The 17,625-nt window shown below is 49.3% G+C and overlaps 1 protein-coding gene across 1 annotated transcript; it reads left to right on the top strand.

Annotated features, from left to right (window-relative positions):
- The first annotated feature begins 922 nt into the window (after window positions 1–922).
- Window positions 923–13,829, top strand: LOC119432951 (G-protein coupled receptor moody). Its single transcript, XM_037700095.2, has 3 exons — window positions 923–1,915; window positions 10,205–10,622; window positions 13,493–13,829. Exons 1-3 carry the CDS (start codon window positions 1,705–1,707, stop codon window positions 13,827–13,829), a joined length of 966 nt encoding a protein of 321 aa, XP_037556023.1. The 5' UTR covers window positions 923–1,704.
- The last annotated feature ends 3,796 nt before the right edge of the window (window positions 13,830–17,625 follow it).

Genomic DNA, 17,625 nt, shown 5'->3' with positions numbered 1-17,625 from the left:
TTTCTCCTGGTATTAGCAATACGTGCGATACATAGCTGTGCTCTCTACGACTTTCGGCGAAAGGCATTTCATGTTGCCGTATACACGTGCGCTCTCCTGTCATTTTCTTTTTCTTCTCTCCCCCCCCACCCCCCTTTTTTTTTCTCTTTTTTTTTTTTTTTTTTGCTCCTGCTGCGTGTCCCGTACACCAACTTTTGACGCTATGGTAACCATGGATAGAGACTATATTGAGGCAACGTATACTTCCGAAGGCATTTTTTGCTCGAAGTCGCCTGGCGTCAGCGCCACCCACTTTCCTGTATAGCGTGCACCTACCCCTCCGTCAAGGCATCAGTCGTGGTGTATACAGACTTGGGCAGGAATCGCAACCCGATTATTGTAGTACAGTCTAAATGTCGCGAGGCGACGCCACGCCCAGCGTATACGTCAGAGACGCGTCCTACGTGGTTGCTGTTAAGATTTACACACATAACTGCGTGAAACGGGAAAAAAACAAGAGAGAGAAGCCGCGTTACATCTCCGTTCGACACACTTATCGCTCTTTTTGTCTTCCGCCGCGCCGCAGTCATTCTTCGAGACACACACAGACCTCGTTATAAAACGAACACAACGTTCCACGTAAAAGGTGATGTGCCCTTCCCAATATGTGCTGCTTCCGAGTTCTATATACGCGAGAGCACACTCATCTGGCGCCACACCTTCGGCGACCGCGCGGCGGCTCGGAGCACGGATCGACCGACGCTCGCGACGGAGTCGAAGCCGCGCGCTTTCTCCAGGCTTTGTGGCCCGCGTCGGCCGCCTTCCACGGGAAGCGGACGCCGTGGTATCGCGCCGGCGACACCACGTCACACACGGGGTGAACGTAATCGGCCAGAACTCGCGAGCATCCGGCCACCGCGATCTCCTTACGTGACACACGCACACACACAGACGTCCCAGGAAGCGTGCCTGGGTCCCACCGCCGCCCGACGACGACGTTCCTGCAGCGCGCGATGCTGCATGTCGAAAGAGGCGGCGCTGCGCCAACGCTGTTTCCAGGGGGTCGATTCCACCGCCGGAACGAACGCGCGAGATCGACGGGCACCCAGTTAGGGAAACATCGCGAAGTTCGAAACCGCACAGAAGCTGATCGCGCATGACAAGACTTTGTGAAACGTCTCGTATGCCACTCGACTACGCAAACGGAGCGTGGAAATAGCTGAGAAATGCAGCTATAAGGAATCGGAGAAGGCTGTATACGGCATAACTGCAAGTATATTAGAAGAAACCCCTATAGCTTCTGTGGCAAAGACTAGTGCCCCACGTGACCTTGCAAAAAGGAGAAATGAAACTTCAAGTCATTCAGCACGACCAAACAAGCCGCAGGCTACGAAGGTATAGCTTCGACTAACCCTCCTGGCAGCATCTCCACGTTCGTTTTAATTAAACACCTTCTCGCATCTCCTCCCGCATACGTGACATCCAACTCTGGATTTGGAACTTTTGGGCACTTGGTGAAGAGTTGGAGCTTGTTACAGCCCCACAACGTGACGTCACGGCAATCCAAGAAGCTTTTGCAAACTGCCGAACGGATCGAGTAGCGCTGCAGCCAACAAACACATCCCCGGAGGCCGAAAGGGCCTACCCGTCGACAGAGAAATCAAAATGGCGCAAGCTGAGGTTCAATGGCGTTGAACTCCCACGGTGCAAGTGCAAAGGTTGGACATGACTGCGCCAGCGAACCCGGTGCAATTTTCTTTGCTGGCCTTCCTGTCCGTGCTGGGCAGTGTGGTGAACCTGGCCACGGCTTGGGCCTTGCTCCGAGACGCACGACTGCGCGGCCGCGCGACCAGTTGCTTCCTGGTCAACCTGTCCCTGGCAGACCTGGCATTCAGTCTGTTCAACGGACCGCTGGATTCGGCTGTCTTCTATTACGGTGAGATGTCTTCCATCGATCGGTCGCTCTGTCACGTGCTTTTTCACATTTATTCATGACAAACGAAACGGTTTACAACAATCACTCGTTATTTTTTTTTTTCCTTTTCGTTTTCTGTGTTTGTTTCAAATTCTCGGGCTTGTCACTTGCGTCGTAAAATCGTGCGAGAGAACCGAGCGCGAAAATATTCCGCATGCATATCCCGTACTTCCAAAGCGGTCAACAGTAATTACACGGATTAGACAGATTAATTCCGTATCTTTGCCGTTTGATAAGTACGGTAAAGATACGAAATTACGCTTTTGCATACGGAACGTTTCAATGGCGCTTGCGCGCGTACTGCAGCCCTGATAGCTAGGGCCGGGATGCGTGTCTGTTACGGAGACAACAAAACTGAAGTCGCTATAGAATAGACGATGCTTTGTTCCCAACCACAGCAAAACAAAGGGTTGTGAAAAGCAAGCTTACCCCCCCCCCCCCTTTTTTTTTTTTCATTTCTCCTAACCCCTTATCCTTACAAATGCCCGGGTCTCTGCTTACACGGATTTGCAAGCCGATTTGAGAGCACGGGTTCAGACAGGCTACGAGAAACTTGTCGGGCTCTCATTCTCACAGAACGAGCCAGCCAACGGCGACGAAGTTGCTGGCATCGGGGCTGTGTTTCTCAGGCATTGTGTCACCCCGTTCATTTAGTCATGGACGCAGTAGCCTTTCCGGAGAGAGAGTACTGCCGGCAAGGCCACTGCATGTTTGCACGCTACGCTTATTATATACGCAATAGATTTCCTTACTGGCTAATATATGCCCTGAAGCCGAACCAAACGACACAGCTGCTTCAAGCCTTATACAAGGAGCATGTGTCCGCAGCCCGTTGGCAAAGGTTTCTCGGGTGTGAGTTAATTATCAATAAATGTGGTGTGCGCTGATACCAGACGTGCGAGACCCGCGAGAGAAAGCTTTGCCAAGAAACGTAATGAGTTTCGTGCTCTGCGCTGTGAATGCGTGACTTGGCAAGCGGTTTAACGGATGCGGCTACGAGTTGTCAGCACCGGCTCTAAAACAGCTTGTATGCAGGTGAACGCGGCTTATAAGCTAACCAAGTCGGCGCAGATTAGCTGCTAATATGCACATGTTCAAGACTGCTACGTCGATTTCTATAGTATAGAACAGCATATCAGCAAAACACCGTTGATAACATATCATACTCCAATCGCGGCATCCAAAGGTCCGCGGTTATTCTACGTATATATTGCAGCAACACACCTCGAAGTAACATCATTGAATGCATATAACAGTTGCACCCGGATATATCGAATCTGAAGGTTATTACAAAAAAGTTCGATATATAGGTATTTCGATACATAAAATAAAAATTGTATGGAACAATTTTCAAGGATTTTTCATTGCTGTTCGTTATAGACAATAATTCGTTATATGTAGGTTCGATACATCTGGGTTCAACTGTATATATTTCTTTAACCAGAAAGTTTGCTCTGCGGCATAAAATGAGTTAACCATGCGCTGTCCCGTATATAGTTTGTTATGTTCAATGAAGCCCAGCAGGGATGCCAACGTATTTTCCCGCGCGAACGCGTATTTATTAGCGCGGGAAAGTAAAATTCTGCGCTGATTTGTGCACGTCGACCTTCTCGAACGAGTCGGAGCGGGACCACCGCACGCGGCAAAACTTGGTCACCGATAACCATCTTGTGTGCACATATACGAACGTGTACCGTATGGTTCCTCGATCCGTGAAATTCGGCTATCGGAATTACTCGTTTAGCTTGGCGGCACGGTGACCGCGGCGCGACCGCCTCATTAGAATACACGGATTGCGTGCGCGGAAAACTCATTAGTCTACGACGCCGGATGCCCGGCAGGGAGGTGCGATCCCACGGTTTCCGCGCTGGCAAACCGTTTTATTTACACTGCAGAGACAAGGGCACTGACCGCGCGTCTTCTATAACGTCATGACGTTCCCACGCGTATACGCACAACCAGCCTAAAAGCGAAGCACATATCACTGGCGCTTTGCCGTAACGCGCAGGGGTTCTCAATCTGTGCCGAGAGAGAAGGGATCGAGTAAGGTGCGGTTGTTTCACGTGTCGGTATAACAATTAGCATGAACCTCGCTCAAGAAAAAAAAAAAGCAATCTCTACAGGCTGTGAATGGAAATTAGTTTAGGCAAGCGTCTTTCACCAGAACGTGGAATTGGCATCAGCAGCCATCCACTATAAAACAGGCGCAAAGCTAAATACGCCATGTTGGTAAAAGCATAAACAATGTTCGGTCTAGAAACTGCGCATGTAGAGAACGCTATCTCTACACGATTGATTGAATTTAGTTTAGGCAAACGTTTTTCGCTACAACGTGGAATTAGCCATCAACAGGAATCAACTATCAGAACAGGCACAAAGCTAAAAATCGGCATTTTGGTAAAAGCATAAACAATGTTTCTAGAAACTGCGCACGGAGAACGCTATCTGTAGATTACTGATGACAATTATTTTAGGAAAACGTGTTCCACTGGAACGTGGAATTCGTATCAACTACATGCTAAAAACGTTGAGAACCCATGCTTGAATGGAAGCAATATGTGCTCTCCGCTGAAATGCGATACCACGGTTCGGAGACATGCGCAGAGCGCACTTCGACAATCTTTTGACAAAGGGTGCAATGCTCAGAGCCAAATCTGTAGGCACAAATAATTATCCCTTATATACATTCACGCGCAAAAGGAAGCCAGGTTCCCGCCTTCGTATATACCTTTCGAAACGAGTTTGTGGGTCGCCTGACAGGCGATGCATTTCTTGTTTAGGTAAAAATGTAGTTCGAAACTAGAAGTGAAGACATGTATGCCACGCGCAACCTTATATCGTAAACTTTGGCATGCGAATATGAAAGTATCGATGCAAATTTCCGCGCGAACAGGTCGGAAATGCAGAGCTCACTTGCTTTCGATTTTTTTGTCGTTTGACAGGAAGACGAAAGAAAATACAATAAAAACAATAAACCGCATACCCTGCGCTTGAAGCAAAACTAACAGGAACATGGCGTTGAGGCGATATGTGCACGGATTCGCAACGACACTTTTTATGCACCGAAGCGTACGCGGCGTCCATACGTCACTATGTCAGTGCTACACGGTTGTATAGTCAAACCTCGATATAACGAACTTCGATTTAATGAAATTCCATCTCCTGACGTTCTACGCTAGTTAATCCACCTACTAACGTTTACGCTCTGTGTCATGTTCAGGGCACTCCAACAAGTAATTACTGATGTCGCCAAGAGCTTAGCAATGCACGTGTACGACAACAGATAATTTTTTAATTTTGGGGGTTACGCAAGAGGTCTCGCGCGCCGAAGCCGCTTGAGTTCATGGATACGCAAGGCACCGGTGTCCTGTAGTCTAAAGCTCTCTAATGACGTCCTGTCTTGCACCGGCACGAGGGATCGAGCTAGCGCGGATCCCGTGCGGATGCGGTAATTAATGTAGTGCGGCTTCATTTCTGCGAAGTCCTACGCAAGGTCGGTGCGGTGGAGACCACGACGCACATGTAGATCCCTGCAAACATTTCTGCTAAAACAAATGCTAGGAGAGTTGAAATCTGTGCAGTGAGATGTCGACTCTGACGAAGATACGGATACATTACAATGCGCGACTTGTTTTTGTTATGCGTGAGCGACGGGTTTGTACGAAGTGACATTCATATATAATGGACCTCGCTTGCATCTAAACAATGACAGTTTGTGAACTTGAAGAAAAGCCTCGTGGTACCTCGTCCCCCCCCCCCCCCCCCCTCCCTCCATTTTTTTTTTTTGCATGCAGAATTTGCAGCGCTTTCATGCATACTAATATGTCAGAGAAGAGGACGAAGCTGGCGTCTTTTACTGGCGCAAAGCAACCTTAAGCGTATCCGTGTACCAGAGTCTAAAGGAGTCTGGGTGTGCTGACGTATTTCCGGCTTATCATTGACGTTAAATGGAGGTACGAACCATCTACACCTTGTAAAGAATATTGCCAAGCGCCAGAGCGCCCTAACTTATCATGATACTTGTTTCTATACGAACCAGTTTCGGCTCGTCATCATACCCTGTAGCTATGTTTCTACACAACGTCAGCAACTGTTGCTGTGTGTCATGGCGTCACGATAACGTCGATGACGCCCGGTCTGGCGCTGCGAGACGACTTTAGTATCAAATTGAAATAAGTTGCGTTTCTCAACCTTCATATTTGCTAAGTGTGATCATTAATTGTACGGGCGAGAAACGTGTGCTTCGAAGATATCCGGCGGTATCATTCGTTTGAAGAAAGCCCGTTTCGCGACTGATGCCTTCGCGGTTTTCAAACTTCGTGGGTTTCAAACAAGGCACAGTGGCCACCTCTTTGGCAGCCTGTTTGGGTCGCCGTACCAACGGAGAGGTCGGTGACCCCTGAATACGGCACGGCACTCAAGTCTATGTGCTTGTGTTGGGCGAGGTGGGGGTCCGAAGTATCCGCGCACTTCCACAATTCTTTCACGCGGCTATTGAAAAATTTTAACGGGTTGGCATACACAAGACGAGACAGAGAGACCGTCGACCAGTGCCCCGCACGCGTACAGTCCCCCCTCCATCTGCCCCCCTCCCCCACCCCCGCTTTTGCCGCCATTCTTCGACGTGTCCCCAGCACCCCCTGCTTTGTCACCGTTTCTCGGGAAAAAAACAGGACCCCCATGCAAGTCGCCGCGGCGGTGGATGGATGAGACCTGGGTTCTGAGAACGCCCCGGCGGGACACGAACGACAACGATCGCGCAGCTGATTGCTGCTCGATTCTCCTCGGTGCATTGTTGTGTTCTCTTCGCTACTGGGGCGGGCGCAGCCGAAGAGTGGCTGAGGAGCCGCTGGTTCGGTAAAGAGGCTTAGCCAGAGAAACTATGGTTCATTTTCCAGTTAATTAAATAGCATTACAACGTCTCATCTTGCGCGATAGCGCGAACGTTTTAACGGCGAGAGAGAGAAACTTTAATAGACAAAATTAAATTTTGGGTCCCGCGTGGTGAGACTGGAACAAAAGGACACGAGGCGATGTTTCAATACCGACTAGCTGGATCAGTTGTGCGCTATTAATTGCAACGTTGGTATACCGAAAATATAGCAGTTATCATCTCAGTACTCAACCAGGCGAAGACGCAGCACCTTTTAGCATTGGTTGAGTACCACTTAAGACCAGGTTCAGCCGGAACGTGAACGGTGGACGATGAGCAACGAATCGAATCGGCCAAAATGAATCCTTGTATTGCACCCGATGTGGCCCTGGTCTCGAAAAATTCCACCAATGTTTTTCGAGAAAGTCATCTTGTTAGCCGTCGCAAACCGCGTGCTTTTGCTCTGAATAACTAGAGTTATTAGAATGTGTGCATTACTTTGTGAAACAAACAGCAGAACAGACAGGCGTATGTGATGGTAGCATTGTCCGATGAAAGCATGAATTTTAACGCATGAATTTCAGCAAAATTCGGGCCCCATCTGATCACCACTGTAAGAAAGGGGGCATTTGGACCACCATCGTACACAATCAAGAACAGCGGTAGCACTGTCCTAAGGACGGTACAACAGCAGTTTTTCCATCTACACACAGTCCCATGTAGAACGCAATACTTGCGTGAAGTCGAGACAGCAGGCACAGGGCGTGCCAGCGAAGTATACTTTTGCTACAGAAAGAAACCTTCGGGATGTAGCAGTCCGAAGATAGAGTTTGAGGGTACAAGGTCTGCCGCAGTAGGATCTGTAGTGGATGTTATCTAAGATCCCAGGAAGGCAGTCCAGACAGTTCGGTACGTATGCGTGCGCACATGACTTAGCGTCGCACGCGCGCGCCGGATGCGAAGACATATGTTGGGTACCTGAAACGATAAACGGGCCACTTGTTAGTCATCTGACCAACGGTCGCAGTATATTTGTCGAAGGTATGCGATACAGTCGAGGTGGCGCAAGGCGGTGCGGCGAAGTTCCCTTACCGCATCTGGAAGCTGTCGGCGCAAGACAGTGGCAAAATATTGAACACGGTATGCCACAGGAGGATCGGGTCTAAACGTCCCATTGGGAACAACACAGGCAAGATAGTCTGTGACGTACTGGCGCGTGTAGGAATATATTACCCCTCCCCGTGTGCCGGATGCGAAGGCCAAGATTGCGGACCTGTAACGAGAGATGGGTCACTTGTTAGTCATCCGAGGACTTGCGCGGCACACAGCATGGACGAAAAGATGCGGAAGACCATAGCCGATCAGAAGGAAATTTTTAAAAAAAGAAGAAAAGGCCATTTAAATCAGCAACAGCCGGTAGACATATAGAATATAAATTCTTCAGTATCGCTAGATGCAGCTGACGAGACAATTACGGATGCCCCGTTTAGTTCCGCGAAATCGCATTTCGCTCAAGCGCACTGAGGCGCCCGAGCCTGCTACGACACGAAATCGGAAGAGGACCTTGTCTGCTCGCCTGCTTTGTTCATGTAGTCATAAAGCTGTTTCTAAGTCTAACGCTTAGTGTAAAGCACAAAGTTTACAAGTTTAAAGCTATGTTAAGCCGCTACGTGGTTATTCCGAAGGTGCTGGATGAACGGGCTTTCTAGTTGCACGTGCCGAGGAGTTCCCCCGAGCTTTGGGAGTTTCTGTCACAGTCTGCGTGGGATCCGCACGAGTGCCCTTTTTCCCATCTTCAATTTCTATGTTCCTGTTTCCTCCTTTCTGAAGAGTAGGCAGGCGTTGTGCCCCTTCCGGCGGCAGTTACCAGCCTGCTCCTCGATTTCCCTTTCCTGTTATATATATATATATATATATATATATATATATGGACCACTATCGTACACAATCAAAAACTGCGTTGACACTGTCCGATGGAACACATACCGCTCCATGGAACATCGTGTGTCCCATGGAACGCAATACTTGCTTGAAGTCGTGACAAAGGCGTTGCGTATATATATATATATATATATATATATATATATATATATATATACATGTACGTTTTAATAACAAATAATAATCATGATGATCGAGGCACCATATACACAGCATACAGGTGCAGTTTGTTGATTTTGTCGAATGTGGTGCGTCGGTATTCGTGAGTGGGTCGATCCGAGAACTTCATAAAAAAAACCAATGAAACTCGGCCAGCCTACTCTGCTTCTACCATATTAGTATAATGAAGGATCGAGGCTCGGCTCTGTCCAGGCTGTTGAACCGTGTACCGATGATGTTCCTTCCCTTTTTTTTTTTTTTTTTTCCGGTTCACCTCCCGGTCGTCTCAGGAGGCTGCGCAAGAAACAAGAGTGTCACTCGATGCTCGCGCCACTAAATATTTGCCGCCGTGTTACCGATACACAATATATTCAGCTATTCCTCACGATCACGTATGCGAGTTTCGTCCATTACCGTTTATGAAATACCGTTATGAAATACCGCCTCACCGTTTATGAAATACCAGAGACGCGACCTTGTATACTGAATCCGAGCTAGTTTCTATGAGGCGAAATCGTTGAAGGGATAAGCAAACATACGCAACATACGCAGAAGACGGGATAAGCGAGTGGCAAACAATTAAACATGTACAGAGCTCCGACTTTCAATTAATGGGGAGTAAGCTAGCACTCTGTGGGTGTGCTTGCCACTTGCTCCCCATCGTGCTTGATTATCCGGATAACTATCCGCATTCGGAATAGAGTTCTTTTGGAACGTCGATTGTGACCGGCTTTTCACACTGCATGGCTTTTAAAAGCGGTGTTGCGCTATTCGAAGACAACGCGACGACCACTACGACATGGTGCCAGAGTAGCACGCCGTCGTCTGTTCACCGATGGCATGCGGCGAGTGCGTCCAACGATACCATATATTGAAACAAAGCACTGCATGAGCGGAGGTCTGTCTGTCTGCGGCGGCTGCTGGGAATCGCGCTCTCGCGATCTCCCGATGAACGAGGCTGTTGCGCCACATTTCGTTCCGTTTGCAAGTGCCGCACGAGACAGATTGTCCGCGCCAGCCAATACATCGCGAAATGAAAACACGTTTAGAGCTGCGCTCAAATTTCGCATTAGGGTGTATCGCGTAATCGTCGGTGAACTTTTTTTTTCTCTCTCTCTCTCCGTCTTCCTTCACCCCTGAATCCCTGTGCAGTGTAGCAAACCGAACAGTAACTGGTTCCTGCAATTTTATGTGCTCTGTTCAACTGTTGCGTACTTATTGCATATCCATCTTTTTTTATTTTGCATTATCGACCTTCGACCCTCGTGTGCGAGCAGGCGGTTGGTCGCACGGTGATCGCCTCTGCATCGCGGCCGCCCTGATGCGCCACGTCGCCGTGGGCAGCTCGCTGGCCAGCATCCAGCTCATCACGCTCAACCGGTACACGAGCGTGGTGCGGCCGAGGTCCTACGCCCGGATCTTCAGCCCCGGCAGCTGCCTCCTGCTGGCGGCTCTCTGCTGGGTCCTACCGGCGGGGCTGCTGCTACCCGCGGCGCTGTCGGTGCCCGGCGCCAGCCTGGGCTGGGACGAGCGGCTCGAGAGCTGTACGGTGATGCCCAGCCTCGTGTACCGGCCCGTGCTATACCTGGGATCGGCGCTGCTGCCGCTGCTGCTCTTCGCCGCCTGCTATCCACGGCTCTTCATGGCGCTGCGGCACTCGCGCCGAAGACTCACCTCGCACCTGGGAACGTTGCAGTGAGTAGAGAGAGAGAGAGAGAGAGAGAGAGAAACATTTATTTAGACCATCGAGATCGTTGATCTTGAGGACGAGTGGGTGGTGTCCTCATTCCAGGACTCCACTGGCCATGGCTGCTCGACGTACTTGCTGGACGAGAGCATTACACCCCGTGATCATTCTACTAGTTTGAAGCAGAGAGGCAATCTATGTTCAACGCATTCGGGAAACTAGATGATCGTCCTCTAGCTGAGTGAACAGACTATACCAGAACACCGTCCCCACCGATCATTGGCTCAGAAGGCAGTGAAGGCACCTACGGGTTTTCTGAGAACGTCTGGATTGTACGAGCGCCTTTGACTATAGTACTGTCCGTGTACGTCTATATATATCTATCTCCCTTCTTTCTCTTCCCCCAGCGTAGGGTAGCCAACCGGACTCTTGACTAGTTAACATCCCTGCCTTCCTTATATCCCTATCGCTCACCCTTTATGAAATACCAGAGACACGACCTTGAATATTGCCTTGTAGGGCAGTGAGGCCTGAATCCGAGCTAGTATACGTTGATATAAGGCAACGTCGTTGATGGTATACGCAAACATACGCGCGAGACGGGATAAGCGAGTGGCAAACAATTAAACGTGTACAAAGCTCTGACAACAATTGGGGAGTAAGCACTCTGCGCATGTGCTTGCCACTTGCTAGTCCCGTCTTTCGCGCTGTTCCCTATACAATGAGGCCTTGTAGGGGATCGTGGTCCTAGTCAGAACAGTTCAGCTTATAAAAGCCCACATTCCTTTCAATTATGTAGTTGTTTAGCTATATGTTACATGATACTGAAGGGCGCCACGGGTAACCCTTAGTTGTATATATTTCTGCCACTTATCGAACAAAGCGGCTTTCGTTCGGCTGACGTCGTTGTGCTTACTTTGGCTGAAGGTCGCTCCGCATGTGCCAGCCGGAGATACAACAATATGCTAAATATATAAACCTGACCCGAATTGAAAAGAGACTACGAGCAGCACCTCTGGGGACGACACCTTGCGACGTTCTGCTTAGCTGCTCAGAAACAACGACAACAACGAGAACAACGAAAAGTTTTTTTTTTTTTCATTGTTAGCTTTACATTTTGACGATGTTCCTTTTTGAGCTACTTATTATTTCTTGTTATTGTTTATTTTTTACCATTTCCAGTTTTTATCAAGGGGCTCCTGTTCTGTTAAATCTGCCTGAGTGTTAATAAATCTTCCCGTGACTTGATAAGTGACTGTCCACTGGAAAAAAGGAAGCATTGAAACCATGCGCAGCGGCTTCAACTAAACGGGTCAACTGGTGCCAATAAATTCATTCGGAAGTAAGCGCTGTGTGTTTGCTTGCCACTCGCTGAATCGCGTCTTTCGAGCTGGTTCGGTCAAATATCAAGGCTTAATTGTGCAGTGGCCAAGTTTATAATACAGTAACAACGTACGACATTTGACAACCAACATCATGCAGAAGACCACTGGCAGCAGCTACCGAATCGGTATTTATAGCCATGCTTTGGAGGGCACCGAACTCGGGTTAAGCACTTGCGTGTTTGGCGCAACTTTACTGTCACCTGCCCACATTCCCACAAGTGTTCGGGTGCTGGTTAATACGCAATTGTTAATTTAGGACGATCTCGATACAGATGTTCGCAGAAATTATGTAACTACCATCAGTGTTATTGCATTAGCAAACAAAGATACTCCTACATATTAATAAGGCATATAGTGTAAAAATGTGCCGTTAGTACACTCTTGGATCAGTTAAAGGTGCAACACCGAGGTTTTCGCAAGAGTTATGCCCTAGAACGAAATTAGCGCCGGAAGTAAAGGTGTGTCATAAGCGTTCTGTACGGCATTACACTCAATTGAGTTTAGAAGTGTGGTACACCCTTTAAAAAGGTTGCACCCTTTGGTACTTGTCCAACAAGAATAATCGCCATCTATCTTGTCCACATTTACTTTCTTTAGTGCTATATATATATATGCACCCGGTACTTCCAGGTCACGAACGGCATGCGCGCCGTCAGCGTGACATAGCATTATCGACAGAAAAGTAGTGTGTGCAGAGTTTTCAAGAAACTAAACGCAAGCAAGGCATATGATTATTGTTGCGGGACAAGATAAGCTCCAAAGGGTGCGAACTTTTTATTGCGATAGCAGTTTTATATGGACACTCCAGGCGCATTTCTGCTGTCGTCGTCGCCGTGAGGTTCCGTACAAAGTCCAACAGCGATCAAATCGTCGCCGCGCACCGTATGCTGTGTGTGCGAGTGAAAGCGTGCGAGGGTGAACCGGCGATCGCGGCTCAATCCCGCGCACGCAAGGGAGAGAAGCGGGGAGGAAGCGCGCCGTCTTCCATCGCGCGCAATGCTCTGGGGGGAGGGTAGGGTGGGGCGTTCTACTCCGGCGGCTGCTGCGCATATGGCACGGCCGCTGTAATTTGAAAGCCATCTGCGTCGGGGACACAGTCCGCCGTGCGCTGTGTTTTCGCAGCTTAGTTTGCGTTGATGCGAGACGCAGCACGAAGGTCAATTTGCTCGATGCTGCTGCTGCACTTCCTCGCTCTAGCGTTTCGACAGCGAGTTTCCGCAGTCATTGAGTGAGATGTGACACCACGCTGTGCGCTGTGATACCATGCTCGTTCACTGAGTTAGCATGCCTATGTTTACAAGTTTATGCGGCCGATAAAACTATACTATCCTTACTTCGTATAGTTGTCCACAAATTTGCTATCGCAATCGATGCTTCGCCTTTCGGGCGAAACTGAGACTTTTTAAGAGTGCACGGAGGGCTTCGAGAATTGTAGTGGGTATCATATTCTATGAGCTGACAGCGGAATATTTTTCCGGCGCGCACGTTTGCAGGTCTATAGCGATGCAGCCTTCGACCAGCGCTCCAGACCTGAGCCGGGAGCCGATGCAGCCGACGCGCTCAAACTCGATCTGCGCGGGCCGTGGTCGAGAGCGTCAGCTTCTCGGGGTGCTGGGCGCCATCCTGTGTTCCTTCTGCATCTGCTACCTGCCGCTGTTGATCAGCGTCGGACTCAACCAGACACCGCCGCTCGTTGTGCAGGGTCTGTTCTACGCGGCACCCTGCATCAACCCGCTCGTTTACGTGGCCATGAGCCGGGACTACCGGCGGGCATACGCGGCCCTCTTCTGTTGCGGCGGTGGTGACGGCGGACAGTCGAACGAGGGTTGACCTGCGTGCCCTCCCGGCGTCGGCGGTGAGACAAGGAAAAGTCAAAAGCGTCATGATTCGCTTTTCTTCGGTATGAGCCGACAGAACTTGTCCTTTCCTGTTTCGAGCCATGGCGTTGTTAGCTTGGCAGTTGCTTGTGGTGCAAGAACTGCACGCCTGAACTCATCGACGTGATATGCCGCTGCGCGTGTCACACTTCTTCGAACCTGGCGGTTGCGGCGAAACAGTGCTTCCTTTCTTTCTCGTCTCAATAGTGTGAAAGCGTGATCATGTGGTTCAGGCTTTTATAATTGCATTCCTTAGCGAGAAGAGGTCGTGTTACTCCCAATATCCTGCAGACTTCACGTCGTAAACTCGAAAAGCCCCGCTGCTGGTCAGCGTGGGCTGATACCGTGGTTCTGCCGCTCGTGGTGCGAAAACTATTCTACGTGGCAGCCCGCATCAAACCACCCATCTTTGTAGATGCGAGCATGGCAGACATGCTGCTGGAGAGCATAGGCGGCACTCTTCCTGTTGCGGTGGCAGTGGACAGTAGATCAACGACTGACTGGAGAGCATAGGCGGCACTCTTCCTGTTGCGGTGGCAGTGGACAGTACATCAACGACTGACTGGAGAGCGTAGGCGGCACTCTTCCTGTTGCGGTGGCAGTGGACAGTAGATCAACGACTGACCCGCGAGTGCTGTCGTTGCGTCAACGAAGAAAGCCAAATGTGTCAAGAGCAGGGAGCGAGCTAGGGCCATTCCTTTTTCGTCTCTGGAACGACTGGTGATGTATTGCTTGGCGCCCATATATACAACTCTCTTCGAGAGTTCTCGGGAAATTGCTCACACGCATGACCAGAGTTGTTATCGCGTTGAGCAGGGAAGTTCATGTACCGCTCGTGGCACCTGAAAGCTGTGGACGGCGCAGAAGAGAGCCCATGACTTGTCACCATTGGACGGGTCGACAGCTGCATTTATATATACGACCAAGGTCGCTTCAAAAGTTGGCTTCACGGGGCAACAAAGCAACCTGTGCATGGGCGCTAGAGTTTATCGGGGAAGCGAACCTGGATGGGTGTTTTTTGACAGGGTACGCAAGTGTAAATTTCGTCATCAGACATTGTATCACTGCCTTATAACATGCTGCAATACAACTGAATTTTCGCAATTTCCGCTGTAAAAGCCCGTATTCCGCCAACATGTGTCCAGCTGACAGCTCGCGCATTTTCATAATATGCGAACTTGAATATCAGAACGCTGTTTCGGAAACATATTCGGAAATTACTCCACGACTTTACTCGTTCGGCCGAAAACACGAAATGCCGAGCTCGAATAAAAAATAAAAAACAATAAACAGTAAACGCATACTTTTGTTGTTTTTTTCCCTCCTATCGTCTATACCTTGTCCTGCAAATAAAATCAACTCATATTAGAAATTTAATCGCGAAAATTGTTGCTATGAGGCGCATGCGCCAACAGTCTCAAAGTGCTATAGCTTGCACGCAGGAAGAAGTGTGCTAAAGTTATCTCGTGCCATGCATGCGTCTATTGGGTGGCGGGTTGAGCACGGGCCCACTGAGCTGTGGTAACTCTGGTTCAAATACCTCCATCGGACACGTGCCTTTTATTGAAAACGTCCCAAGCGAGACGATACTGGAACCTACCGGCCGACTGCAACATGCCTGACAAGATGCCCTTGATACTTTTGGCAGGAGTGAAATAAAGTCCGATCTAAACTCAGTCAGCATAACAGAAAGTGGTTACTTTCTGTTATGCTGAAGGATGCCTTACCAAAAGGAGTTTCGCCAGTGACACACGCCACTGCGCGGCCTGCATGGTATAAGTTTTCTGTAAGCGACCCAGAACAACACATGACGCTGCTTCATTAAACGGAAACTGACAGAATGTCAGAAAACTATTATTTTTCAAAATGAAATTCTAAATGAAAAGTAAAAAAGAAGAAAGAAAAGGAGAACTAACCCTACTCTTGTTACAGCAGAGAGCGTCGTTTACGGTCCGGTCGGCCCACATTTCACTTGGTCAGACATTGCGGAACTGCCGCTGATTTCGCATTTATAAAATCTCGTCATTGAGACGCCAACCGCAGGCAGTCAGCTTGGCTGCAAAGGGTCAATCGCCGAGCACAGCGTTTTGCTCAGGTGGTTAATTATGCCTTCAGGTATACTGCAATGAGCGTTGTGCAAACGCGCACTCGCGTTACCGCAGTGCAGCTTAAGGGTACGCCGGTCTGAACGGACAATAAACGCGGAGCTAAAACAGGTCTACGGTGCTGCCAAACTCCGACAAAACCAGAACCTTTCGAAACATGCTGCCCCATGTAAACCAGTATCGACGGAGCTGCCAAAAGCCAATGTGACACGACGGCGCCAATCTAATTGAACATTTGCAAGAATGTTGTGCGCATGCGCGGGAAGAATATTTTCAAACCAAATAATCTCGGCCACAGACAGCGGAACGAAGTATTGTTCCCATTCAACAGCTTCGTTTTTGCCACTGCAGAGAACTGCGCACACCTATACTCTGCCAGAGTTTTCGGTGGTAAAGCCTAGTGAATGGCAGCATATACGCTGCTACTCGCACCCAGCTGTAGCCTGTAGATAACCAAGGTAACAACGCCTGTTCGTGAACGAGAGTTCGTAGTTAGAAAATACCAAGTGGCGCTCACTATCTTGCAAATCGTGGGTAAAAATTCCACGTCCTTAGGCAACCGGCTAGAGCTGCCTAAGGACAAAAACATACCATGGAGCATAATATTCGCAACACGATGAGGAATGTGATGCTGCAGCAAAAATCCGGAGACCATTCAGCACATACTAATGGATGCGAATGGATTCACCCAGCGAGACCGTAAGGCAGCGTTGCATGTAGGATCCCTAACGTACACCTTCCAGAAGCGCTTGGACTTGAAAGCGGACGCAAGCATCAACCAGTCAGCAGTCACGATAAGTAACATACGCTTTAATTAAGTATTTTTTCCACCAATAACGGTGCTTCGGTATTGGTGAAAAAAAAAAAAATTCGCCGACGCTAACGATACTCCCTAATGAGAAATTTGAGCGCAGCTCTATGCGTATTTTCATTCCGCGATATATTGGCTGGCGCGGACAATCTCTCTCATGCGGCACGTTTCAAACGGAGCGAAGTGTGGCGCGACTGCCTCGCTAATCAGGAGATCGCGAGAGGTAGCTCGTGTGTGACGCGCGGCCGCGATTCACAACAGCCGCCGGTGACAGACTTCCACTCGTGCAGCGCTTTGGTGGGGACGAGGCGAGCGCTACTCTGGCGCCATCTCGTGGCCATCGTCGCCGCACAGTTCGTCTTGCGACGCTTTCCTTCTCATGGTTCCACTGCACCCTCCTTCTCGCGCTCTCTTCGCTATCGCAGTCTTTCATCTCTCGCTGCGCTCATTCGCTCGGTTACGAGGTACGACGCCGACGCACCGGCCTCGATTCTTCCCTGCTTAGAGCTGCGCTCTATAAGCAGGGAAGAAATTGATACGACCGGATCCATTACAGGCATAGGTAGTGGCACAAGGTAGATAGAGAAATTTTGAGGAAGGAAAAAATGATTAAGGAAATGTATACAAAGATGCTAGAAATAAGGTATGTATAGCACAGCCGAGAACCTCAGGCAGGCTAGGTGACTGTCGCCGCCCCTTTTCAAAGGGGATGCCAGTAAATCATCGTAACGGCTGCAACGATTTGACAATATCGCTGCAGTAAAGGTTTGCTGCTACACAAGTTGCGTCGCTGCGAAGTAAAAAAAAGTTTTCAAGCACTAAAATTATCAAGT

The sequence above is a fragment of the Dermacentor silvarum genome, chromosome 11 (genome assembly GCF_013339745.2).
Source record: "Dermacentor silvarum isolate Dsil-2018 chromosome 11, BIME_Dsil_1.4, whole genome shotgun sequence".
Taxonomy (NCBI): domain Eukaryota; kingdom Metazoa; phylum Arthropoda; class Arachnida; order Ixodida; family Ixodidae; genus Dermacentor; species Dermacentor silvarum.
This window is presented reverse-complemented; position numbering and strand designations above follow the sequence as displayed.